The sequence below is a fragment of the Mizuhopecten yessoensis genome, unplaced genomic scaffold (assembly GCF_002113885.1).
Source record: "Mizuhopecten yessoensis strain PY_sf001 unplaced genomic scaffold, ASM211388v2 scaffold2507, whole genome shotgun sequence".
Classification (NCBI taxonomy): Eukaryota; Metazoa; Mollusca; class Bivalvia; order Pectinida; family Pectinidae; genus Mizuhopecten; species Mizuhopecten yessoensis.
This window is the reverse complement of record NW_018404580.1, coordinates 259,975-281,874: the sequence shown is the minus strand read 5'-3', so window position 1 is coordinate 281,874 and position 21,900 is coordinate 259,975. Positions and strand designations below refer to the sequence as shown.

Genomic DNA, 21,900 nt, shown 5'->3' with positions numbered 1-21,900 from the left:
ACATGAAGGTGAGCATGATAACTAAATAAATCGTTCATCAGTTTAGGACAAAGTATGTATTCCGAAAAATCTTACGAATCACAATCCTCCGAAACAATGTACAGCATAATATACACGTTTACCTGGCGATCCCCGACGACCACTCTCCCCAAAGAATCCTGGGACACCAGTGTCACCCTTCTGTCCTTTAGGAGGCCGTGGAAGTTGGGTGAAATCCACTGGACCAGGCTCTCCAGTCTGCCCTTTGAACCCTGCAATGCAATACACAAAATGTTTACTTTCACCATGTCAACAAAAACATAAGTGTCTCTCAGAACATACTACAGTTATGTCAACTATGCCATTAGTGCCTCACTGTAGTATTATTGCATTATTATAGCAAAATTAAAAAAAACCTGCGAAATATAACTGCTCTACAGTTCTTTATTCCAGAAAATATCCAGATCATCAGGGTAATTGTAATACAGTTTACACAACAGAATCTTATTTATCAAAAGAGTACCATCAAATCCACGTTGTCCGGAGAGTCCGTTGAGTCCAGGGTATCCATCTTCGCCCGGAAATCCGACGGCACCATTCTCTCCTGGGTACCCTTGGAAACCAGGTTCTCCCTTCGATCCTGGTAAACCACTCAAGCCTGGGAGCCCCTGAGAAAGACGGGTAAAGTTCAGATTAGATATCATTAGGTCACCCTCCAATGGAGATTTAACATTAGCGTCGGGCCCCGCTTGGAATTTCAAAACAATAAATGGAAGTTTTTCAACAAGTATAAAATAAAGACTACCATTGTAACAATTTATAGGCAAGTTGACAATATTTAAAAATTTGTAAAAAATCTGCATTTTTTCCTAATTAAAAGCATCACTACGCTTACTTTATGTATACCAATGCGACATATTAAGTATCAAAATAACAGTAATTTTATACACCGTATACTATCATAATTTGTTTTCAAAATTACATTCGCCTGTTACATTTATCTGTCATTTTGTTAGGATAACTCTGTCACTCAACTTGGTGTAATACAAGGAGGTTGGACTGTTATGGTTATAATGAATAATATTTATGCAGTTATTGTTCAATTTTGTGTATCTACATATGGCGAAAAAATAAAAGAAATCAAAGTGGGGGCCAAAGTGCGGTATCAAATGTTGTATTATTTATTTATACCCTTATTGGACTGGGCTCATCTGCCCACAGTCTGTGTAACCATTGCATTATTTCTCCTGGTCTAGGACCCTTTCAACCAAATTAGGTTATGGCTTCATTTGTATTGTAAGGAGCAGGTCACAGTTTTAATGAGCTCAAATGGAAATTTCAACATTGAATCAAAAATAAGGTGATCTGTTATTTCAGGCTGGGACAATTTGCCTTTTTCATGTTTTCTTTTTTATCTTATTTCATTTGTCCTTTGATAAACCCAAGCTCAGCATTAAGTCTTAAATATACATTCACCCCTGAAGACACATTTCAACTCCTCCAATTCAAAGGTTGGAATAGTTCATTATGAGATTTCAGGGGTGAATGAGTTAAATATTCTGTATACTGGAAAAGTTTGCTGCAGTTAAACTTTTGCCTTTTTTTACGCTCCATAATGAGGGCGTATTTATCACAACAGAAAATTGAAGTAAACTACATCAAATACTTATTAATTAAACGTGAAGGACAAATTTTATATTCTGGTCAAATATGTATTTCACTGGCGGAGTGGTCAACTTTGACTGAGTGAAAAGGTCCTGGTATACAGTCCTTTTTTTTTCATTGTTGATGTCTTATGTCCCATACAGGACGAAGAGGATTAAGTTAGTACTTTTGGTGTTTGGTTCTTACTGTTGTTACTTTCCAAATAATCTGAGACAACATTTGAGTGTCTTTGTGCCAAAGTTTTGAGAGAAGTGTATTTTCAGTGTGTCTGCATTGTTGTGTAATTTTTCACATTGCCGATTGCCCAGTTATTTGGTGTGAAAATGACTTAAGAGTGGTTTCTCAATGTATGTGTATGTTAACTCCCCAAAATTGGGTCCAGAGATGACCACTTGACCTTCTAAATAATACTAAATTTGAGGGTTTTGATATATTTGACCACTGTGACCTTGAATATCAGCAAAGTTCGTTCATTTGAACAAACTTGGTAGCCATTCATCTGAGCATGCTTCTGGCTAAATATCCTCACCAGGGTCCTTTTGGTTATTCAGAAGTTGTTTATAGATTTCAACATCTTTGACCCCTGTGACCTTCAACATGGGCGAAGGTCATTCATTTGACCGAATTTGGTAACCCTTCATCCCAGCATGCTACTGGCCCGGTAGCAACATTCTGGGCCTCTTGGTTGTTTAAAAGAAGTTGTTTTATGTAAATTTGATGCCGGACGAGCTAACAATAAGTTAGTGTTCAGTCTTTACCAACCGATTTTATTAATTTGATCATGAGCCAGCATCAGAGTGTCAGTGTAAATTCATCAGAAATCTAGAGTTTTGCTACAGAAAATCTTTCATTAGATTTTATCTTGTCATAGACCACATCTAGCAATCTTTTTTTTATTCTATAAATACCTCACAATAGAACTATATGAGAAGAGAACTTACATTTATTCCTGCTCGTCCTTGGTCTCCGATGCGACCTTCTTCTCCGGAAATGCCGTCAGGACCACGATCACCTTTCATCCCTGCTAAACCACTAAGACCTGGTCGCCCAGCAAAACCATTCTGTCCATCGAAACCTGATTATGAACAAGAAGAAACTGAATGAGTAAACATAAACTAAATATATTTACAACAGTTACGGGACAAGTAATATCAACACGTATATACATTTGTAGCGGAACTGGACTGGATCAATTGTCGGCGACCAGGTAGCTCAGTTGGTAGAGCACCTAGAGTTTGGAGGGTCCCGGGTTCAAACCCTGGTCTGGCCGTGCATTTTTCATATCCTGCTACATATTTAAAACAACTGCAACAAGATCAGGGTAAGGTTCTTATTGCTGTTCTACCAGTTTCGCCCAAACATTGGGCTTTACCAGGACCTTGTTGGCACCGATGTTAGCGTATATGGGGTCCTATTACTGAGTAAGTAGAACTCTAGTGCAGTATTCAAGCACTGAAGTATGAATACAGCTTGCTTGTTAATTCAGACTGTGACAAGAGTCGACTATATATACTTTTCAACAGACTTAACACTACTAAAGATAAGATGTGTTTGCAAATATCAGAAATTGTGGTGAAAAAGACTAAGAATGAACGAAGTCACTGTCGGTGACATGATATTACTAAAGGATCGCTATCACACTGTAGCTAAACATGCCATTGTAGTTTTTCCTGGATGTGGTAACCTCCCCTTAATTTCTTTAATAGTTAGAGAGTGGCAATATTGTGATTTGTGTTCCAGAGTTCAAATGACAGTGCTTTATTTTGTTTTTAAACCAGAAAACTGTTGTTATTTATTTCACCTGAAAAAAAAAATCATAAATGTTCTCTTAGGTCTGTCAGGTTTAACCTCTGAAATATTACATTTTAAAAATATACAAATTTGTCAATCAGCATAGAGGAACAGGCCCCTGATACCACTTTTATATGCGTTGCTTATGACATAAAACAAACACACAATCCTACCGTCAAATCCTGCCTCTCCTGGTGCTCCCCTAGCTCCTGCCTCTCCTGGATAGGAAAATCCACCCTCTCCCTTCATCCCCTTTAGTCCAGGGAACCCTGGGAGTCCCGGGGTCCCTACTGGCCCCTTTTCTCCTGGGAAGCCATCTGCTCCAGTTTGTCCAGCATCTCCCCTGGGGCCGATGTCACCTGCGGAGATAATTGTCGGGGATTATCATACCACTTTCATATGATTTTCTGATCAGGTCTGAGGTTCAGAAAACAGTTAAAAGTCTTGGGTCAAAAGTTTCCTTGTATCATTGATATTTTTCTTTGAAATCAGCTGAAGTTATAGATGAATTCAAACTTATCCTTGTGTTTAAAAGAACTTTCTCCAAATATATTTCTGGTAACAGCCATAAACAAGAAAAAGAGAAAGCGGGGCTCTGTCACTCACCAAAAATAACGTCTTCTCCTCGTTCACCAGGAAAACCATCCAAACCAGCATCACCTGGAATAAAGAAAATGATTCCAATAATTCTTCTTTAACCACTGTGGACCACAATGGACTCATTCAGATAAAGCTATGGTAGAGTCTACTAGTTACCTAGGGGTGAAAGGGTTTAATGAAAAGCGTTTTATTGCTGCAACAACCTTCCTCATATATGTCCGATGTATCAGAAAATCCATATATACGATTTTCACCCAATAAAGATTTCAATTTTTCATATACATATTTTTCATAATCCTAATGACTCTAGTATGACACATAAGTGATTTATGGTTTTGTTTCTTTTTTAATTCTCTTTTTCATGGCATTTTTAATTAAAAGTTAAATTTTACCCTAAAAATTCCTTCAAATCTACTTTAAGATACTCTTCTGCATCTTTATTTAAACATTAAGGTAACATTTACAGATTTTATTTAACTTTTTATTTCAGAGGAGAAACAAATTATGAATCATATTTATGATATATAGCAACTATGATGATAAATTGTAATGGAAGTGAAAATAGATCACTAGGCAGACGATGATTTAAAACATTCCATTAACATTAGTTCACTCATCTTTGAATTCATGAACTATGCTTTTTGGGGTTAATTTTGAAAAATGACCCAACTTTTGACATCCCCCCCCCCTCTCCCTCCTGACAATGATCTTTTGAATTCAGAGATTAGGACTGTACACCATTGGTCTATTTCATCAAGAGTGACTTTGACCTTGACCTTAGTAATGTTTTAAACCCTTACTGCATATCTATGTTTCACAGTGTATCAACATAACAAATTAAAATTTATGAAAGATAAATAAAGATTAAAATATAAAAAAAAATCTTACCAGGGCGTCCTGGTTCTCCAGGGATACCATCAAACCCGTCACTTCCTGGCACTCCAACTTGTCCACGTTCTCCAGTCACACCTGGAAGGCCGTCCTGTCCTGGCAGCCCACTCAGACCAGGTACACCGTCTAAACCACGGTCACCATCTACTCCCGGTGCTCCATTGAGACCGTCCAGTCCTGGATTTCCTGAGAAACCAGGGTCACCACGGTTACCATAAGATCCATCCTCTCCGGCCGGCCCAACACCTCCTGGAGCTCCGACTGCCCCACTTTCTCCTGGGAATCCGGCGGCTCCTCCTTGTCCCTGTGTACAGTGATAACGCCTTGTCAGTATTTTCAGTATACATTCTGTAAGAACTACACCACCTTTTCTCTAGTTGTTTACCAAAATTGCATAGCTTTAGTACTGTAAAAGTATTCCCTTAAGGATCCCTGTCCCAGTGCATGCAAAACATTAGAGAGTTGCACTGTGGTTTTTCGTATATACAGTAACCTCCCTTGTTTCAATTTTGATATGACTGTGGTACCAAGACTAATAGACTAAGGAAATTCCGTTGATCATTTGTTAACTGTAAAACAATCGGAGGTCCCGAGTTCAAATCCTGGTCTTGCTCCCTTGCATTTTTACACTCAGAACACTGCTGTTGAACTTTTTGGTTTGTTTATTTCATCTTCATTAAATTTTTCAAAAAATTCCTGCAAGGTATGTTTTCTATTCGGAAATGATTTATTGAAGCTATGTTTAAGCCAGGAAAAAGTATTTCAAATGCAAAGGTGGAGTTCTTGGCAGTGGCTTGGAAATCCTTAATATCAATGTATCTATAAATTCTTATTGTTTTTCTATACTTCAGCATTATAAATGGATATACAGCATGCCAAAAAAATGCGTTTTGATCAACTTCAAAGTCCCATCTCAATGGGCGGTAGGTAAGATACCCAGTTAGTTATACCTACTTTCTTGGTGTGGCAGAGAAAAGGTCTACTTTTAAACCAAGGCTTATCAGGGTTTACCTTGCTTCGACGTGTGTAATATAAAAAATTATATTGTATCACTGTAGTATTTATCTTTAAAATATTAACTTTAAAATTTATCAGTGGTAGTTTTCAGTAAAAGTTGTGCACGAGATGAGTTACAATGGGAAAGAGTGAGAGGATAAATGCACCTTTGCTCCTTTCAGTCCACCAATTCCTGGAAGGCCATCATCACCTTGTCCTCCCTTCAGGCCAGGACTGCCTGTACGCCCAGTCTCGCCATTTATTCCATTAAACCCTGCTTCTCCCTTAAACCCTTCAAATCCTAAAATAAAACATATAAAGTATATAGATCACTTATATTCATAACATATATATAGGATCTTACATGAGTTTCCATTTCATATGAGATTTATGAAACGAGTCTAAAAACATTACAATTTAGCGAGCCTCTAGCAAAATACGTGACAAGTTTCACAAGAAATGAAAACGAGTGTAACATCCTTTTTATCACATAATCAAGATTGGGGTCATTTATTCGTGTAAAACGACAATTTTCATGCAACCTTGAAATGTAAAAAGCCGCCATTTTGACTCCAGTGAGTAAGTCTAAAACGTCATGTACTTGTCCTAGGTGTGATGTCACAATTGAAACAATTGAAACTTACAACCAATCATACGGCAGATAGGTCATATTATATGGGTTAATACGCAAAAAAATATGACACAGGTATATTCACCGGGTAACAGAGCACATTATGTGATAAAGTTTCATATGATGAAGTTTTGCACCAAGAGGCGAATACAAGTACCAGCTTACTGGTGATGCTTTAGCATGCTGTGATCAACCCTTTCACCCCTATGTAACTTTAGTAGACTCTACCATGCATTGATCTGGATGAGTCCATTATGGTCTATACAGTGGTGAAAGGGTTAACTCTCCCTGTTTATATTTACATGTTACACTAATAGCCCTGCACACCTTGGGTACCTACACTCAAGCGCAGCACCCCACGGAATAACCCACCAACTTTTGGACTGACGTTGGCTCTATTTTCCTACGTAATATAATTTCATACTACTTTTAACTACTATAAGTTGACAAACTTTAGCGGTAAACTGCTGATATTTTGATTAAAGAGTCGATAGTATCAAGGTCGTTGCACTGAACCATTCCATGACCTGCCAAGGGTCACTTGTTCAGCAACGGGTGTAAATTTCATATTTACTTCTAGCATTTCCATTTTCAGTAAACATTCACTAATTATCTAAGAACTGGTATTATGACCTCGTCATCATCAAGCTGTTATCATTGTTGCAGCCATTCAGTGACCATATATTAAGTGGCCATTCTGAATCCCAAAAGTTTGAAGCTTGCCTTTTGATGTAAAGTATATCTTCGATGTATCACTCCCAGAAAGTTTTATTGTGTGGGTAATTGGTCACATGATCTTGGAAAATATGTGTCTGCTGTCTAGATGGTTAAATGGATGATTCCACGTATGTGACAACAGTATATATAAAGCAAGTAAATTATATACTTCCTTTATCTACTAGTATTAAAATGATCACTTAATGTAAGATAAGGTAAAATTGGACTGTTAAACATTTATTGACAAATATTGCAGTTTATCCCATGAATTGTCTACATCTTGTGTGCTACGGTGTATTGATTAGCAACTTACCTGGGCGTCCCATTTCACCTGCCTGTCCCTTAGGTCCCCTCAGTCCATCCAGGCCAGGTAAACCATTGTCTCCTGGTCTCCCACGGCGACCTGCAAAAGTCATTTGACACGTCAGTAAAACATACACAGCAGGAATTATTGTACATCTACATATAACAGTTCACCAGCATGTAAAATTCCTGAAATGTTTGACTTTTAATAATGAGGTATCCTCACAAAACAAAAGTGTTGGCAGACATTCCTGTAATATTTTGTTTAACTCATCCCTGAAGACACATTTGAACTCCTCCAATTCAAAGGTTGGAATAGTTCATATGAGTTGAAGAAATTTCCATCCTATATATATGCAGGAGGAATTACAAATGACATATAGTCAAACTTCGATGTTTTGAACTTTACAGTACAATCTGAAAAACTTCAAACAAAGAGACTTTGACTCAGAAATGTTGAACTTCAAGCATCTTTTAGATCCTTTATACACTGTATAAGACCAAATTTGATTGTCAAGGGATGGAACACAAGGTAATATGTTTTTAATTTGAAATCTATAAACACTGGATTTAATGCGACTAGTAAAATATGTTTTAATTTGTTTAAACCCTGTAGTTTGCATGTTTTGGTTTGAAATTGACCCTAAGATATTTCAATGTCGTAATTTTCAATGTTTTCGCAACGATATAACCTTGATTGTAGTTCAAAACAGCAAGAAATTTGACTCATCAAAGTTCCATTCATAAATTGAATATCAGAAGTGCTATGTAAGGAAAACATTCGGGACTTTGCCATCAGAAATTTGAATCTGCAAAGCTCTTTTCATAGAAGTTGAATGTACTTCAATCAAACTTACCGTTCTCGCCTGGTCTAGAGCTGCCAATATCACCAGCTTGACCCTTGAGGCCATTACCCCCTCTCAGACCATCCAAACCGGGGGCTCCAGGTAGTCCTAAGACAGAAACAAAATCAGTTATAGAATATATATGTTCCTTACATTTTAACATGATTTAGTTAATTCATTCAACCCTAGAGTTTCATAATGAACTATTCCAGCCTTTGAATTGGAAATGTTCAAATGTGTCTTCAGGGGTGAATGAGTTTAGGATTCTGTTTCACAACAGGCAAACACACTAGAGAACACTATTGTTGATAGTTTTTTTGAATATTTCCTAATATCTTTTTTTTAAGTTCCACATAGTAGAGGTTTCTTTTCAGAAATATTTATCAGTGCTATTTTCATTCCAGAATCAAGTTTCAAATGCCTGTCTTATTTTTTGTAACATAATATAATATATTTCAGACTTATGGGAGTATTGTCAATATGTCTATTCTTGTTGATCTTTAAAATGTGTCAAAATTAACATTCATGTAGATATTCTACAAGGCTACATTCGCATATCCCGGTTGAAACCGTACGTGTCAAGTCCTGCCGTCTTGTAAGGCAAAACATGCATTTAATTACATTTGAAGTAGTAGAATAGATAACATATGTTTGTATAGAAGGGTATGTTAGGGTAGGTTGTATTCGTTTATCCCGATCCAAACAGTTGAACCGGTTGGATCTGAGTTGTTCGTTGTTGTTAGGGTCAGAACTACTAATCTGATGCTGCTTTGCAAACATTGCAGGTCTGCCAGGAGTTATGCCCGAAAATGTTACATTTAAAAACAGACAAACTGGATGAACCGGAAACACAAAGGGGCCCTGGAATTCAAAAACTTTGGAAAAGAATATCAATTTTTTGCCCATCTGGATTCTTTAATTATCTATTTCAAACAGTTTCTTACCCTCACTATAATACACACACAGGTTGATTATTCATTATTCACACTCACTCAATTATATGATATTCTTACCTCTTGGTCCTGGGTCACCAGTCAGCCCAGGAAACCCGGGCAAACCAGGTGGCCCCTCTATACCCGGGAAGCCGTCCGGTCCCGGAGGCCCAGTCTCTCCTTTACGTCCGTACACTCCTGCAGCACCGGGAACACCAGCAAACCCTGCAGGCCCCACGCTACCTGTAACACGAGGGACGGGGTTAAGTGTTGCTATAGAAACAGGACACTGGTTATGATAACCACAATTGGCGTCAATCATAAAAAAAAATTCCTAACTGAATGACAAGTAACAACTAAAAATAAATTTAAATATGTAACAATATTTTTATTTCTGAAATATATCAAGTAATTTTGTATTTTGAAAAGAATGTTGCAAAATTCTTTTTCAGGTGGTTAAATATTTAACATTGTATAGGACAGAATCCCGAAATTGTCCTTGACCTATATTAAAGAGCTTTTTCTAAAGAAATATCTGACAAAACACCCTGTAGAATTAGTTTTGCTAAAATTGAGACCTGGAAGCTCCTATATACTCACTCCTGCTATCCTCCTGACCTGGTAGTCCGTATATACTCACTCCTGCTATCCTCCAGACCTGGTAGTCCCTTTATACTCACTCCTGCTCTCCTCCAGACCTGGTGGCCCTATATACTCACTCCTTCTATCCTCCTGACCTGGTAGGCCGTATATACTCACTCCTGCTCTCCTCCAGACCTGGTGGCCCTATATACTCACTGCTGCTATCCTCCTGACATGGTAGTCCCTATATACTGACTCCTGCTATCCTCCAGACCTGGTAGTCCCTATATACTCACTCCTGCTATCCTCCTGACCAGGTAGTCCGTATATACTCACTCCTGCTATCCTCCTGACCAGGTAGTCCCTATATACTCACTCCTGCTATCCTCCAGACCTGGTAGTCCCTATTTACTTACTCCTGCTATCCTCTTCACCTGGTAGTCCCTATATACTCACTCCTTCTATCCTCCTGACCTGGTAGTCCCTATATACTTACCCCTGCTATCCTCTTCACCTGGTAGTCCCTATATACTCACTCCTGCTATCCTCCAGACCTGGTAGTCCCTATATACTTACTCCTGCTATCCTCTTCACCTGGTAGTCCCTATATACTCACTCCTGCTATCCTCCTGACCTGGTAGTCCCTATATACTCACTCCTGCTATCCTCCTGACCTGGTAGTCCCTATATACTTACCCCTGCCACCTTTGAGACCTGGAAGCCCTGGTAATCCAGCTCGTCCAAGACTGCCAGCTCCACCCATATCTCCCTTGAAGCCCTTTAAACCTGTCAAATAAAAATCATATTTAAATCATAAAATAAATGATGTATAAGCAGTCAAAAACCAATCACCACAACAATGGCCAATTAACATCAAGACAACCAAAGTGTTTACCAAACAACACTACAATTCAGTGTTTAAACAACCGCTTCAGCTGGCCTATTTTTTTTATGAATTTTGATATTATGTACAGTAAAACCCCGTTTTAATGCCACCTGTTAAACCGCAATACACACAAACCCCTATTAATTTATTCAGAACGTATTTCCCCCAATATTAATGCACCCGTTATATCACCAAAACTGCATGCAGCCATCCGTCACCATATTCCAAAAGCAAATGGTTAAAATCACACTATTTTGACCTCGTTAAATACCGTCAATTTGAGTCGAGTACAAGTATATCCCAATTACAGGAATGTTATGCAGTGTGTACATTGTATGCCGACAGGTGACTGCCCACTGACCAGGTAATCAGCTGTATGGTTGTGTGCACATGAAATCGTTGAACCATAGCTAGACCAACAATTTGATACATTAAATTACAATTTTGTAAAACAAAAACGTATTCTGAAGTTTATCATTATTTGTTTTAATTATAAGTTCAGTTGGTGTGAACACTTGGGTTCAAAACGGTTAACCTGATATACCGCCAAACTCAGAGAGGACAAAAGGTGGCGGTATAACAAGGTTTTACTGTATGTAAATTAAAACAGAATGTTGATGATAGATTTAAGTTAGAGGAGTGTGCCTTGTACCTGCTAGGCCAGGAAGTCCCTGCAGTCCTCGTTCTCCCCGTTGTCCAGTAAATCCATCAGTTCCACGTGCACCGGGTAGTCCTGGCCTTCCTGTAACACCTCGCTCTCCTTCCACACCGTTCTGTCCAGGCAGACCGCTGTCACCTGGGGATCCATTCAATCCGCGGAAACCTGGCAATTGCAAGGCCAAAGGAAGGTCAGATAAAGTTCAATGATACAGTGAGTTCAGACTGCTTGATCCTTTACATAGATCTATCATGTTGCAAGTCAAGGCCCAAATATTTCGAATGCCATATCAAATATTACAAGTTCAGACTCTTATCTTATAAGCCTAGTAGGTAGGTCCAGTTAAATCACCTATGTTGTAAGCTGAGTCTCGAATGTTGTAAGCTAAGTCTCAAACGTTGTAAGCAATGTCTCCTATATTGTAATTTGAGCCTCCTGTGTTATATAAGTCATACCTTTTTTGTTGTAGGCCCGAGCCTCCTATGCTGCAAGTTGAGTCTTATTTGTTATAAACCAACCATTTAATTTAGAAATTCAAGCAAAACAGCAAAAGTTAAAATGCAGCAAAATTTTCTGGTGAAACATGATGAGTCTCAGGGTAACAAAAATGCTGTTTCCCTACTTCATCTCTGTACCAACCTTTCTGTCCTTCACGTCCACGACTTCCAGTCTGACCTCTGATCCCTGGCAGGCCATCTTCACCTTGGGGACCACGGGGACCGGGACTGCCCGGGCGACCCGGTTCACCAGCAAATCCTGAAAACAGAAAACCAGACATGTACTTCCATTTCAATACTGTCACTGTTCCAAATATTTTCAATTGTTATGGGTGAATAAGCATTACATTCATTAGAGAAAGACCCCAGCACCTTATACAATCATTAGAGAGTGACTTCAACACAAATAATGATCTCTTAATTAGAGGCTGCTATATTTGTACCATTATACGGAATGTTAATGGCAACCCAATTTGTTGCCCTGTTTGTCCAAATGAATTTGTTCTATGGTAGTACACTTGTTGTCATGGCACCAGTCCAATGTTTACTGCTCATAACCATATTGTAAGATTCCTATCATTTTCCCCATTAAGATACTTAAAGACAGTCTGAGTAACTTTTAGGCTACCAATAACATTTGAAACAAGAGTTCTGCAGAGGCGGAAAAGTGTAAGCTGCTTTCAAGCCAAACTGACATACTTGACAACCTTCTGATGCATTCTTGTGTTAAAATGTATCAACATATTAAAATGTTACTACCCGTTATAATAAAGTTTGTACTCTATTACTCTGTAAAATTGAATTTGTTCAACACGTCTGCCCTAGTGGCAGGGATGGTGTTAACATCTGTCAGTCATAGCAACAACAAACAACTTAGCTCTTCCCCATCAACCCTTTCACCCCTAGGTACCTTAAGTAGACTCTACCATAGCTTTATCTGGATGAGTCCATTGTGGTCCACAGTGGTGAAAGGGTTAATACACATGTACAGTGTCCCGGCTTTCACTTTTATTGAGCAGAGAGTTTTCATTAATTTCATTTGTTATATACATTACAATTTGAGGTGTCACTGTTCCCTTTTGTTTCTTAAATTATATTCAATACTAAAACTGGATTTAACTCAAAGTGACGGCTTCACGGATGCCATGAGGTCAGTGTGATCTCATTTTAAAATGTGATGCACTGCCTTCTCTTAATGTACCTTTATATTATGTTTAATGTCCACTTCATAAAACAGTGGCTGAGATGTGCTTCCTATACCGTACTCAGCATTGACGGATGGACAGATGGACAGATGTACAGATGTACAGATGGACAGATGGACAGATGAACAGATGAACAGATGCAAATACTACATACCCCCGTATGATATGATAACAGAAAGTTCAATATTGGAATGTTTTCACGCTTCTACTAATCAAGCTAAGCCCACTGTCCCAGAATTTTCTTTTCTTGTCAAGACATTTTGTGATTCTAGTACAAATGTGTATACACACCTTTTTCTCCTTTGACACCCTCCAATCCTGGGAAACCAACTCGACCATTCTCTCCAGAGAATCCGTCCTCTCCAGGGAAACCTGGTAGCCCAGGTTCTCCTGGAATCCCTGGTAACAGGCTATCTGGTGGGTTACCAGGGAAACCCGGCTCTCCCTATTACAATAAAACAAAACAAAATGTTTTGCTAATAACAACTAACAATGCATTTGTACAATAAATGATTGGTTTGATCTGTTTGTGTTTTACATCCTATTAACATCTATGGTCATTTAAGGACGTGCCAGGTTTTGATGGTGGAGGAAAGCCGGAGTTCCGGAGAAAAAACAACGACCTATGGCCAGTACCTAGCAACTGCCCCACGTAGGTCTCAAACCTGCGACCCAGTGGTGGAGGGCTAGTGGTAGCAGAATGTCAGACACCTGAACCACTTGGCCACAGCAGCCCCCCACAACACATTGGTATTGTTCAGAAACTTAAATATAATAGGAAGGAAAAGATACAATGGGCCAGACACAGATATTCAAAGCTAGAATCACTGACATCTGTGTCCATTTCACGTATCCTGTTCAACCAGTTGAAACGACCGGCGCAGATCTAAATGGAGGCTGGCCTGAGGAACATTCGGCACGTGTAGATTGAGGGGTCCAGACGTGCCATACCGAAACTAAAATGCTGACTTTTGCTAATTTGCATTATTTCTTTATAAAACAAGGTCAATTCATATGCTTATTTTAATATATGTTATATAATTTAGTGGACGCATGAAAGAAGGACAAATTACTCTTTATATATTGTTATTTATTTTCCAAAACTGTGCATTTTTTAGCTCTACAAACAGTTCGGTCCACGTGCGATTGTTTATCATGAAATATTTTTGCGCCACCTGAACTGTTTCAACCAGGATCTGTGAATGTAACCCTAGATTACTGCTCTTTAAACCAAATCTGATCCATTTCTTCCTCCTTTTCCTTAGTTTTTATCTTGAAGAAATACTCTGAAAATTGTTTAAAACCTTTGTTCTCTATATTCGTCTTGTTTTCACCCCTATGCAACTTGAGTGAACTCTACTATGCATTAATCTGGATGAGTCTATTATGGTCTACAGTGGTGAAAGGGTTAAAATAGTTCATTAAGTTTTACTTTCTTAACATCTTTATACTTACACGCAGCTAATAACTCATTCACCCCTGAAATTTCATGATTCCTACCTTTGAATTTGAAGAGTTCAAACGTGTCTTCAGGGGTCAATGAGTTAGAGGATATAAAAACACAAATAACCCAAACTTACAGGGAATCCAGGCAGGCCATCACTTCCATCCTCTCCCCTCCGGCCTTGCTGTCCTGGGATTCCATCAAGACCCGACGGCCCTGGTAATCCTGAATAACCCTTAGGTCCGACCCGTCCTCTCTCACCAATAATTCCATTCCTACCATCTTCGCCCACGACGCCTGGTTCACCCGAGTATCCGACACGCCCGTCCTGCCCCTGCTCTCCAGTCATACCTGTTAATATAGTGATGAAATATCGAATGTGTACACATCTATTCTGTTAACCTTGTTTTCAGTCATGATCTTTTTAAAATTTCTGCCACCATGGGGTGGTCTTATTACTGAGCGTGGGCCTATTACAGGCAAAGTACAAAGAATACCTCATAAAGTTTATTATATCAACACAGACAATTTACAGACCATACAAAACGGTATGTATCACAGATTTGACTAGACTGGCTTATTAGGAAGTGGGGATGGGGGTTGGGGTTGGGGGAGAGGGGATTACAATATTCATAGAATGATGTTTCGTTCTGATGATTGCAATGTCATTAAGCTTGAATATATTGCTATAACATATTCATGGGTATCAAACTATGCAGAATTCACAAATCATATTGTACAATACAGAAGTTTAGAAAATCAGGGGCAAATTTCTTTCTGTAAATTTGAGATATTTTAAAACACATGTTTAAGTTTATCAAGAAAACACTTCACTCGGTGTTGACTTGACAATGTCAGTCATAGCAAATATAACATTAGTGAACATTTCGCAAGCTCTGCATTAAACAGTTTTACTCTCATTCAAAAGTGTAATCAAAATGTAAGCAGGTTACCGTAAGCATAGATTATCCCTGCAATTTAACTTCTTATTATAATATTAGCAGATGAACATGTACTTACCTTTCCGACCTGGAAACCCTTGCATGCCATCTATACCTGATCTCCCAGGTTCTCCTACATCACCTTTCATTCCAGGGAATAGTATAGGCAAACCTGGTTCTCCTTTGAAACCTGTACAAAGAGGATCATGTGTCATCATCGTTCTTTGTCTGGTTACGTAACAACTGCGCTTGTTTATCCCATATCTTCACTCAGGGAACCGTGGTAAACCAGTCGGCTCATCAACAAATCTGTCTAGGTCCTCTCCACATAAGAGGTCACGAGAAATGTTGTAAATATCTAAACAACCAGTCGGCAAATTTTCTTTCATTAAAAAAGCTGAAATAATTGTCTGCCTAATGCCAGCAGATATGGTGATGTAGCCTCGATCTGATAGTTGCGAAGTCTCTTGTCTTATTTTGATCCTCATGGCATGTCATAATTCCCCGTAATATAATTGAAATTGAGGTAATATTATTTTGAGTAGAATTTAACTTATTTGTTATCCTTATTGAGACTCTAATACAGATGTTACCTGGTATTACACTTCAAATTTTACCTTAAACATTAAACTTGCTGTGAGCATTATATCCTACATTTTATCAAAATTAAAATAATGTCATAATTAAGATATAGTTATAATTGTATTTTTGTAATGCATTGTTCAAATATGTAATCCATTAATGATATAATACTAAATTTCTGATCATTAAAGATATGTAACATGGGCGACTCTTATCATGCAGTAAATATCTTTTATACTGAAAAACCTCAAAATAGCTACCCATACAGACTGAGAGCAGTCACACAATAACCCATTTAAAGATTATAAATAGTCGGACTACAAGCCATGTACAAATAGTTGACAGTATAATACACTGTCAACCTTTATAACTCTCCCCCAATACACTGTCAACTCTTTGCAACTCTCCCCAATACATTGTCAACCTTTATAACCCCCCCCCAATACACTTTCAACTCTTTATAACTCTCCCTCAATACACTGTCAACATTTATAACTGTCCCCAATACACTGTTAACTCTTTACAACTCACCCCAACACACTGTCAACCCTTAACAACTCTCCCCAATGCACTGTCAACCCTTTACAACACCCCTCCCCAATACACTGCCAACCCTTTATAACTCTCCGCAATACACTTTCAACCTTTACAACTCTCCCAATACACTGTCAACTCTTTACAACTCTCCCCAATACACTGTCAACTCTTTTCAACTCTCCCCAATACACTGTCAACTCTTTACAACTCACACCAACACACTGTCAACCCTTTATAACTCTCCCCAATACACTGTCAACCTTTATAACTCTCCCCAATACACTTTCAACCCTTTAAAACTCTTCCCAATACACTGTCAACCCTTTATAACTCTCCCCAATATACTGTCAACCTTTTTACTCTCCTGTATACACTGTCAACTCTTTATAACTCTCCCCAATACACTTTCAACTCTTTATAACTCTCCCCAATATACTGTCAACCTTTACAACTCTCCCCAATACACTGTCAACTCTTTATAACTCTCCCCCAATACACTGTCAACTCTTTACAACTCTCCCCAATCCACTGTCAACCCTTTACAACTCTCCCCAATACACTGTCAACCTTTTTACTCTCCTGTATACACTGTCAACCTTAACAACTCTCCCCAATACACTGTTAACCCTTTACAACTCTCCTGTATACACTTTCAACTCTTTACAACTCTCCCCAATACACTGTCAACTCTTTACAACTCTCACCAATATACTGTCAACCTTTACAACTCTCCCCAATATACTGTCAACCCTTAACAACTCTCCCCAATACACTGTCAACTCTCCCCAATACACTGTCAACCTTTACAACTCTCCCCGATACACTGTCAACCCTTTACAACTCTCCCCAATATGCTGTCACCCTTTACAACTCTCCCCAATACACTGTCAACCCTTTACAACTCTGCCCAATATCCTGTCAACCTTTATAACTCTCCCCAATACACTGTCAACTCTTTACAACTCTCCCCAATACACTGTCAACCCTTTACAACTCTGCCCAATATCCTGTCAACCTTTATAACTCTCCCCAATACCCTGTCAACCCTTTACAACTCTCCCCAATATACTGTCACCCTTTACAACTCTCCCCAATACATTGTCAACTCTTTACAACTCTCCCCAATATACTGTCAACCTTTACAACTCTCCCCAATATACTGTCAACCTTTACAACTCTCCCCAATATACTGTCAACTCTTTACAACTCTCCCCAATACACTGTCAACCCTTTATAACTCTCCTGTTTACACTTTCAACTCTTTACAACTCTCCCCAATACATTGTCAACCCTTTACAACTCTCCCCAATACACTGTCAACCTTTACAACTCTCCCCAATACATTGTCAACTCTTTACAACTCTCCCCAATATACTGTCAACATTTACAACTCTCCCTAATGCACTGTCAACCCTTTACAACTCTCCCCAATACACTGTCAACTCTCCCCAATACACTGTCAACTCTTTACAACTCTCCCCAATACACTGACAACCTTGACAACTCTCCCCAATACACTGTCAACCCTTATAACTCTCCCCAATACACTGTCAACCTTTATAACTCTCCTCAATACACTGTCAACCCTTTACAACTCTCCCCAATATACTGTAAACCTTTACAACTACCCCCAATACACTGTCAACCTTTTTACTCTCCTGTATACACTGTCAACCTTTACATCTCTCCCCAATATACTGTAAACCTTTACAACTATCCCAAATACACTGTCAACCTTTTTACTCTCCTGTATACACTGTCAACACTTTACAACTCTCCCCAATACACTGTCAACCCTTTATAACTCTCCCCAATACACTGTCAACCCTTTACAACTCTCCACAATACACTGTCAACCCTTTACAACTCTCCCCAATACCCTGTCAACTCTCCCCAATACACTGTCAACCTTTATAACTCTCCCCAATACATTGTCAACTCTTTCCAACTCTCCCCAATATACTGTCAACCCTTTACAACTCTCCCCAATACACTGTCAACCTTTACAACTCTCCCCAATATACTGTAAACCTTTACAACTATCCCCAATACACTGTCAACCTTTTTACTCTCCTGTATACACTGTCAACCTTTACAACTCTCCCCAATACATTGTCAACTCTTTACAACTCTCCCCAATATACTGTCAACCCTTTACAACTCTCCCCAATACACTGTCAGCTCTCCCCAATACACTGTCAACTCTTTACAACTCTCCCTCAATACACTGTCAACTCTTTACAACTCTCCCCAATACACTGTTAACCCTCCCCAATACACTGTCAACTCTTTACAACTCTCCCCCAATACATTGTCAACTCTTTACAACTCTCCCCTATATACTGTCAACCTTTATAACTCTCACCAATACACTGTCAACTCTCCCCAATACACTGTCAACTCTTTACAACTCTCCCTCAATACACTGTCAACTCTTTACAACTCTCCCCAATACACTGTTAACCCTCCCCAATACACTGTCAACTCTTTACAACTCTCCCCAATATACTGTCAACCTTTATAACTCTCCCCAATACACTGTCAATCCTTTATAACTCTCCCCAATACACTGTCAACCTTTATAACTCTCCCCAATACACTGTCAACCCTTTATAACTCTCCCCAATACACTGTCAACTCTTAACAACTCTCACTAATACACTGTCAACCTTTACAACTCTCCCCAATTAACTGTCAACTCTTTACAACTCTCCCCTATACACTGTCAACCCTTTACAACTCTCCCCAATATACTGTCAACCTTTATAACTCTCACTAATACACTGTCGACCCTTTACAACTTTCCCCAATACACTGTCAACCTTTACAAATCTCCCCAATACACTGTCAACCTTTATAACTCCCCCCAATACACTGTCAATCTTTATAACTCTCCCCAATATACTGTCAACCTTTATAACTCTCTGTAATACACTTTCAACCTTTATAACTCTCCCCAATACACTGTCAACCCTTTATAATTCTCTGTAATACACTGTCAACCCTTTATAACTCTCTGCAATACACTGTCAACCCTTTTTGACTCTTCCTGAATGAACTGCCAACCCTTTATTACAACAAAGGACCAGTTAAGTTTAGAAACTTACACCATACTAATAAATATGCCAGGCCTGATAATACTTACCAAAAACTCCCTTAGCTCCATTATTTCCTGGGATACCAGCGAATCCCTTCTCTCCTTGCTGTCCGGGAAATCCTGGGAAGGAATCCCCTGGATTTCCCTTTGCACCCCTGGAGCCTTTCATACCATTGATTCCATCTAAACCATCAATTCCTGGCTTTCCCATATCACCCTGTAACAAAAATCACACCCCTTGATACTCAGAATACACAGGAGTCATGTGATCTTATCTGAAAACCTATCCTTAGGCCATGACCTCTATTTGTGTCTCTATGATTACTTATCATTGTATACTGTGGCTGATTTTAATTGTACATATGACTATGGTCGCCTTTTAGCTGCACAGTAGAGCAAATTTCCTAATAGCTCAGTGGTAGAGCGTCCGACAAGGAAGTCTGGGGTCTGGGGTTTGACCCCGGTGGAAGCCGAGTTATCCCTTTCCTGTTACAATACTGTAGTGGAAATGGACTACGTTGATCTTGGCAACCAAGAATCTCAATTGGTAAAGTGTCCATCGAGAGTTTGGAGGTTCCCGGGTTTGAATCCCAGTCTGGCAGTGCATTTTTCATCCCTGGTTTATACCTGCCAAGTGACCCGATTACGTCGGGTTACACCCAGGCTTTTAGCCCTTCACTCGCTTTTATAACTTCACCTGCCGGGTTACGATTTTGACCCGGATTTAGTCCATTTCACCCGTTTTTCGCCCAAAATCTTTTCATATATTAGAAGTTACCGAAGTCACTCAGAATTCTCTAGACTTTTCCATCCTTTGTCATCAGAAAGACGATCTATTTCCTGTTTCCGTTTCTCACCGACAGTTAAGTTGTGAGTTGTTTATATACAAACTAGAACTGTTTTTACAAATGTTTATATAAAGACCGTTGTTACTGAACTTACCGACAAGTTATTAGTGAGGTGTTTTAACGAATAATTGAGTTGTTTTTACAATTGTATTTACGTAGTATAGATCGTTTTTTGAAGGTAACGTTATGTCTTCTTGAAGGCAGAAGTCGTTATTGGGACTTGCAGGTTCTACTACTACACGAAATGCTATAAGAAAAGATAAGCACATATCAAATATCAAAAACACGCACAGGCATTTGATGATTTGTTTCTGTCAATCAAAATGATCCTGACTATAAGAATTCAAACCCTACTCTTATAAAACTAATATTTTATATGAGTATGGTGCGAGGACCATTTTTATTGACAGAAACAAAATGGTATTTTATATGAGGAAAATGTGACATCTTATTGTCAGGACCATTTTAATTGACATATAAAAAAGGCCTGTGAAAACACAGTATCATATTTATTATTATGAATTAATTTTATAAGTTGTTGCCAAATCTTTTTATTTTTCAGCTTTGAATTTGGTATTATGGATGAGGATTAACTAGATCTGCTGGAAGAATAGTTCAATGAATGTAGAATGATTAAAATATTAAAATTCTAACTTGTAATTTGTACTTTTCTTAAATTTGTTGCGAAAAAAGATGTCGCGCACTATGACCCTCTTTTTTATTTTCAAAAGAGTGTCATCACCCTCTTTCAGTATATCCGGGGTTGGCAGGTATGCCGTTTCCTATGCATTACTTACCCATTTAGGGAAAGGGAAGTAACTCATGTTGACTTCATTATGTGATCAAATCTTTGCATTCTATTTTTCTGCAATTTTATGACCTCACAAATTAAAAAACACTAAGATACTCATGAAAATATACCTGATGCACAGTATGCACTATTTAAACCTAACACTCCAATCCTTTGAAGAGTATTTTTCATTAACCCTTTCACCCGTTTGTAACTTTAGTAGACTCTACCATACATTGATCTGGATGAGTCTATTATGGTCTACAGTGGTGAAAGGGTTAAGTAATGATGACATCAGTAGAATAATGGTATTTATTTCATGTTGATCATTAAAATACTGTGTACTGGGAACCTTTCACAGCAGTTCAATTTTCGCCTTTTTTGCCCTTCATGATGAGGGCGTATTTCTCATTACAGCGAAGATAGGTGAACAACATAATATACATAGTAATTAAATGTGAAGGGCGAAATTAACACTTGGTG

At 38.6% G+C, this 21,900-nt stretch overlaps 1 protein-coding gene across 1 annotated transcript in view; it reads right to left on the bottom strand.

The window, feature by feature from the left end:
- The window catches only part of LOC110446088 (collagen alpha-5(IV) chain-like), a 46,338-nt gene that overhangs the window by 5,536 nt on the left and 18,902 nt on the right, over positions 1-21,900 (bottom strand). The window contains exons 20-36 of the mRNA XM_021491052.1: positions 19,828-19,996; positions 15,643-15,753; positions 14,759-14,973; positions 13,470-13,623; positions 12,116-12,232; positions 11,471-11,641; positions 10,629-10,718; positions 9,432-9,593; positions 8,431-8,526; positions 7,584-7,673; positions 6,090-6,223; positions 4,924-5,230; positions 4,042-4,095; positions 3,609-3,794; positions 2,586-2,719; positions 503-647; positions 123-251 (exon numbers count right to left, since the gene is read on the bottom strand). Of these exons, the coding sequence (XP_021346727.1) occupies positions 123-251; positions 503-647; positions 2,586-2,719; positions 3,609-3,794; positions 4,042-4,095; positions 4,924-5,230; positions 6,090-6,223; positions 7,584-7,673; positions 8,431-8,526; positions 9,432-9,593; positions 10,629-10,718; positions 11,471-11,641; positions 12,116-12,232; positions 13,470-13,623; positions 14,759-14,973; positions 15,643-15,753; positions 19,828-19,996 (2,464 nt within the window). The remainder of the gene's footprint in view (positions 1-122; positions 252-502; positions 648-2,585; positions 2,720-3,608; positions 3,795-4,041; positions 4,096-4,923; positions 5,231-6,089; positions 6,224-7,583; positions 7,674-8,430; positions 8,527-9,431; positions 9,594-10,628; positions 10,719-11,470; positions 11,642-12,115; positions 12,233-13,469; positions 13,624-14,758; positions 14,974-15,642; positions 15,754-19,827; positions 19,997-21,900) is intronic.